Genomic DNA, 6,409 nt, shown 5'->3' with positions numbered 1-6,409 from the left:
CTCATTTTTAACCTTCTTCCTCAATCTACAGCAAGGCATAATTAACTAGGCAACTTCTGAGATTGTAACTCCAGTAATATCATCTTTTTAAAAAGGAACTAAATAACTTGCAAAAGGTCAGACAGAAAGTTACACAGTTCGATTCAAACTCCAATCTCTGTTTCTATATCCCATTTTAAAAATGTTTTCATACTGCCTATGAGTCAGGGGGGAAATACTTTGGTGATAGCAACTAGAATATTTATTGAAGACCTACTTACTTTCCAAATAAAATTCAACTCATACACTGCTTAGAAATAGGTTTAAGGATGGGTTCCCAATATGATGATTGCGAAAAGGCCCTAAGATGTAGATGTATACATTTATTGTATTTAGCTTCTCAACTAGCTTCATGTCAAAGCAGAAAACAACTTTTGAGTCAGAGGTACATCCTAGAGACAAATTAACCTCTGAAAACCATTCTTCATACTTAGCTATTAGAGTAGCATTTAGGAAATTAGAATATATCAGTTACTAGTAAACCCCTTCAGTTCTTGACAGAGCTGTTATTGACATGATGAGTTTTAATTTTCCTGAATAAGTTTCTCAAGGATTCTTTCTGGTAGTTGAGGGTTCTGTCTGTCTTAAAGATTGCAACTTTAATAAAGCCACCATAATGGCATGTGACATGTTCTGAGCGGGTCCCTGTAACATAACTAGCAAGAGAGACAAGGCAACAGCAGGCAGAAACTAGCAGGGAAGAATGCTCTGACTCTTTCAACAAGAATCAAAGGGAACTGATACGGAAGGACAAGGTTCTTAAACGGGAATGCTTCACTTAAAAAAGACAATTAGAGACCCTAGCTAGAAATGAAAAGAACTTTCTATGCCACATATAGCTTTTGTGACATGTTTCACTCAAAAAAGAAATAATGTGTGTGCAAATCATGTGTATGCATGCACATAGTTAAGCATACAATCCCATAGCGCACATTCCTCGTTTTCATTTTATTTTCATATATAACCTGTATGTTTATATCTTCATATGGAAAGTTACTGAATATAAAATAAGTGAGATTGTATAACCATGACTGCTGCAACTAATTAAAACATAAATGTGTAGGGAGTTAACAAAATGATGAATGCAGTGGTGTTGAAATGGTGATTTTTCCCTCTTTTCCTTATATTTCTACAAAACTTCAATATTTCAAAAAAGAGGATAAAAATAATTCAATTCTCTTCTTCCCAGTGAGAAGTAATGAAAATAAAATCCTCCAAATTAGACCAAAAGCGTAATCCCTGAAAGGGTAATATGTAAAATTTAGCCAGACACATTAATAATAGAATATGTGGCTATGAGATTTTATAATTTCACTGGCTTTCAGGGAGAGAGGAAGTCAGCAGAAGCTAAAACTTTGAGGTTCGATTTATGGTTAACATAGTACACATAACAGATTTCTGCAATTCAATGGCAATTCCTACTATGAAAGCATATCCCAAAACTAGTACAGACTAGTTTGTAAAAGATCCATTCATCCTTTTAAAAAGGATGAGTAAATGTGTTGACCACAGAAAGAATGCCTATACCTTTTCTTCCTACCTAAAAGAATTACTCTATTGTTTTTAAATATAGATAAATACAAAAATATAGATATCTGTATCTTACATAAACAAGGAAACAAAAACCCAATTTGGAAAATGCAGATAGAAACCAAAGGATAACTCTTTGACTTACAAAGAGATGAGGTTCCTTAAATATCAGAATTTCAAGCATATTAAATATGATCAGACTTAAATTTACTTTTTCAGGATTGTGTCTAGTAGGCAAAGGAGGGGAAAATGTCTCTAAGAGCCAAAGCAAAACAGAAAACACACACATGGTATCATCCTTGGTACCCTATCTTACACTGCAGTTCCACCAGTGAAATACAGTACCAATACCATTTCCCTTCCTTAATGGATTAATTCTATTAGTGTCTCTGTATTTCCCCTCTGCGCCTCTTCTCTGAGTCTCACATCAACCACAGCTCTGCCTTACTGGCTTTCTCTCTTTTAATAGCCTCTTAAAAAATGTGAAGCCGAGGGGGGCACTAAGATAGGCTCAAACAGACCATAAACATTGCTTACCTGAAGCTGCAAGCTTCACTGAAGTTATCACAAGCATTTTCTTTCCCTACTCTAGATTTTATTACCCAGACTTTTTACTTTTTGGTGTTCACCTTGTCATGATAGCAAATGTTCGTGTTTGTTACCTTACCCATATTTTCCTCTTTCCAAAGCTACTTCCCCCTATTAGTTATCATCTTGCAACAACTGGGTCGTCTCACACAATCCACTTCATGTTGAGGGGCCATAGGGCACTAGTGACCACCTTCTAGCACTAGTGACCACAGCAACCAAGGCTCCCAGCATTACTGCATGTTCCCATCAGGCCATGCATGAGTGAAATGGATCATACCCTAAGCTTTACATCTAAAGGAAGAGGAAATCATGGGTTGGGTTTTTGGTTTGTGGTTCTTATTTCTAGGCAGGGGGCAGGGCACAAAGGGCATTAAAGCAGAAATTAAACGAACACTACCTGGATCTTGGTCTTGCTTTGAGACTGTTGGAATCCTTGGAAGTTGCTGAAACAAAGATTATTTGTTGTTTGCTTGGGTTTCATTTCTGCAGTTAAACAAGTTTATATGCAGCACCTGGGCTAGTACAGAACACATCAACAGGTAAATGTGAGGTAAAAATGCCCATGTGGAGAACTGGGCATCTCCCACATTTTCATGATTTCCTTGTTTTATTTCAAAATANAGGCATAATTAGAAACATTTACAAAACGTTGATCCTCTTTTATGCTTTCAATCCTCTATGGAAGACAACTTTAGGAACCAGTAGCTATGCTCAGGTGTTGCAAACATTGCAAATTTTCATCATAAAATGTCATTAAAATCATAGAAAAGGTGCTAGTAACACAGAACAAGAAGAATGTAATTTCTTTGTTTGCATGAATTCTTCCAAAAGAAAATGTCTCACTGCATTATCTCATCCTCTTTTACATTGCTCCAAAGATAAAAACCCTCCTTGGTATGAAGCAGCCTGAATTTATGATGATCATTAAAATCCTTGGGTTAGGTAACAGGGCAGAGAGGGGAGGCGAAAATCCTCATAAATGCTAACAAGGCACAAAGCAAACTACTGGTCAGCTGCATAAGAGATGCACTTCTCCCAACCCAAGCATTTTGGCTTGTTGTAGTGAGAACACAGGGATCTTCCAGCTTCAAACAGCTGAAATGCTGCCAGAGTGCAGGAAAGCCTGGAAAACCCAAGAAGTTTGAGTCCCCTTTTGCCCATTATCGTGCACCTGCACCTGGATATGGACAGAAAAAGATCTCCCTCCCTCCTACAAACCCCAGGCAGCAAAGAAAGTGGCCTCAGGAAGCCTCTCTCCCAGCCCAGGAGGCTGCCTTGGGGCTGGGTGGACAGAGTGGACCAGACTCACCGCAGAGCTGGGGAAGCCCTCTGCGCAGGCTGCCTGCAGCTGGCTCCGTGGCCCTCTTCTCCCTCAGGCCCCACTGCTTTCAAGAAATACGTGGGTAGGAGAGGTCCCGGACATGATAAAATACTGTTCCCCAAACCAGACCATGGTGACTGTTAATTCCTTTGTCAACTGCCATTATCTTTGTCTTTTTGCTGGTAGGGATGGGTGTGGAAGGAGGGGTGAGCCCTGCTGGTGAGAGATAGACAGACAGACAGACAGATGGGGTGAGGGTGTGGATGAGTAGTGGAGAGACAGGACTAGAGACCAGGCCAGGAGTCCTGAAACTAAGGCCCTCTTCCTGGCCATGACACTAACTAGCTGTTACTTCCCTGAACCTCAGTCTCCTCACCTAGAAAACAAAGGCAATAAAAATGCAGTCTCTTTCTCACAGGGACAGATATGGTGAAAGTACTTTAAAAACTGAATGTACTTTAGAATTGCAAAATACTACTATTGTAGAGTGCATAAATAAAGGTTCCTAATTTTTCAAGCCTGGAAATGTGGTTTCTAAATTTAGTTCCTTCTAGGACAGCAAAGGAGGTGCAGGTGGGAGCAGGTAACAGAAGGACAGAACTGCTCTACCCCAATAAAAACATGGGGTGATAGTTGGCAATGGAGCAGCTGCTAGAATCACCAACAGCAGTCTAAAGACAGCACCGTGAGGGTGAACCAGCTGAAAACACCTCAACATGGGCCAGAGACATCAAGAAAAAGACCATCATTGTACATGGTGCTCTGTTGAATTAGGTTGGAATGGGATATTGGTTAAAAAATCTCTTAAGACTCCACTAATATAGACATTCTCAGCAATTACAACAAATGGATCATAGCTTCTCGTGTAGCTGGAAAGAGGAATGCCAACTTCCTAGAACACTCAAGGCATGTCATCTTTCCAGGAAATGGGAACGGAAAGAGGAGCAGGCCTAGAGATTAACCCTCCAAAAGGCAGCAACTGAACTGAGGTCCGCATGGCAAGGACAGCCATCCAGAATTCTAAATCACCACCTTGAAACTCTTGTGTCTCCCATTGGGAATCCAAACATTTCCCAGAAAAGGGGGGATTAACTATGTTTAAGATGAGGAACTCCCTCATACCCAGAGAGGGGCAGTAGTGGGAAAAACAAATCAGAAAACACATGGCATGCTCCCAGGCACAATGTGAAATCAATTCCCACATACTTCCCATGCTGTGGCACACCTGTCGAGTTTTATTTGGTGATGCCATGTCCTAGTCAATGAAGGAATGTTTAAAATGAGATCTAAAGCTCATGCCCCAGAGGACACTTGATCTTGTGCTAAAATCCCTTAAAAAAAAAAGTAGGAAGAGTTATGATACTCAAAGGCTGTTGGAGAAGCACCAATTTAACACTCCAAATTTAAACAGCTTTTACTAATACGACATGAAGTTTATGAAACTGGAATGCATCCATTTTAGCTCCAGAAATAAGAGCTAGAAAGAACTGCCCCAGGTGTTGGCCTACATTAACAGAACATTTCACCCAATAAGGAATGAATTCAAATCTGTTTCAAAAGTCAAAACTAAGCTTCGGAATTCCCATCATTTTTGGAGTCATGGTTGGTCTATAACCTTAATTTTCTATTTTGTAGCATCACCTTCCACAGCTGGTGGTTCCCAAAACAGGCTATGTACCAGAACCAACTGGGGAGCTGCCAAAAAATACAGTTTCTCAGGCCTCCATAATTGAAATCCATCATCCACATTCATTCATATTTATTCTCATTCTCATATTCTCTCTTTCTCCTTCCCCCTACCGTATTTTTCTCCCACTCCTCCAATTCCTTCCTCTCCCTCCACCCATCTCTCTTTGAAACTCTGAATGAACTTGACATTTGGGAAATATTGTACCACAGCATAAGCCTCAACATTATATTGATTCCTCTGTTCCAGTGTTCAACAAATAAGCCCAGGATGATAGCTAGCTTATCACAACAAACATGATTGACTTATTTAAAATATGCAAGAAAGATAACAGCAAAAGCGAAAGCAACAACTTCTTTCATGTCCTTATAACTAGAGCTCCAAATAGTAATGTCTTCTGTAGTCACTTTGTTTTTAACTAGATTCAACTTGGTTCAATGATGGCTCCATCAACAGAGAGCTGAGGACACAGGGGCAGTCATTCTCCATGACTCCACAGACACAGGTCTGACTCCCCAAAAAACTGGACAACTTTTATTTTTCTTCTTGGAATTCACTCCATATATAAGCACATATAGTTGCCTTCCTGGTGGTGAAGCATAATAAAAATATTTGAGATTTCTGCTTTGGAAATGGAAAATACAACTCTGGGCCTCCAATTGATCTACCCCATAAGTTTCTTACTCTACACAAAACCCAAAATGCCTTGTTGAAATTATCTCAACCTCAAGCCTTCTGAAGTTTGCACTTAGTAACATGACCCTATATTGACACGGAGTGATCCTTTCAGTGAAACTTAAAAACTTGAAAAGATATCACCCTGTTCTCATACCTGAAAAGAGAGAAAGGGTAAAAAGCCAAAAGGTTTCCTTGTAATAAAATACAAGACAAATAAATAGAGAGAAACAGACACACTATCACAGAGGTATCAATCTTCTACTCACTGACTTGCTGTTTTTTATTTAAAAATAATTATATAGAAAGTATACAAAAATGGTTTTCTCCTACCTGGATCCTCAGACACGTCCTTTGATAAGGCTTCATTGATAGTACTTTTCAAAGCTAGTCGTGTTTTGTTTTTTTAAGCAACGAGAAAGGGAAAAGAGGGAAAAAAAATTGAAACTATAAAATGTCATTTCTGAGGCAAATTGGATTAAAACAAAGAATTGCTAGTCATCACTTACAAAAACAGGTCTCACAAACCTCTAAGAGTTGCTATAGCATTTACTAAAACAATAAAG

The 6,409-nt window shown here is 39.2% G+C and overlaps 1 protein-coding gene across 1 annotated transcript in view; it reads right to left on the bottom strand.

Moving 5' to 3' along the window:
- REPS2 (RALBP1 associated Eps domain containing 2) overlaps window positions 1-6,409 on the bottom strand; it is a 208,626-nt gene that overhangs the window by 70,272 nt on the left and 131,945 nt on the right. Inside the window, 2 exon segments of the mRNA XM_017867491.1 lie at window positions 2,558-2,603; window positions 6,177-6,230. Of these exon segments, the coding sequence (XP_017722980.1) occupies window positions 2,558-2,603; window positions 6,177-6,230 (100 nt within the window).

This window comes from Rhinopithecus bieti, unplaced genomic scaffold (assembly GCF_001698545.2).
Source record: "Rhinopithecus bieti isolate Rb0 unplaced genomic scaffold, ASM169854v2 scaffold_4134, whole genome shotgun sequence".
NCBI classification, from domain to species: domain Eukaryota; kingdom Metazoa; phylum Chordata; class Mammalia; order Primates; family Cercopithecidae; genus Rhinopithecus; species Rhinopithecus bieti.
The sequence above is the reverse complement of the archived record's forward strand: the minus strand, read 5'-3'. Positions and strand labels throughout refer to the sequence as shown.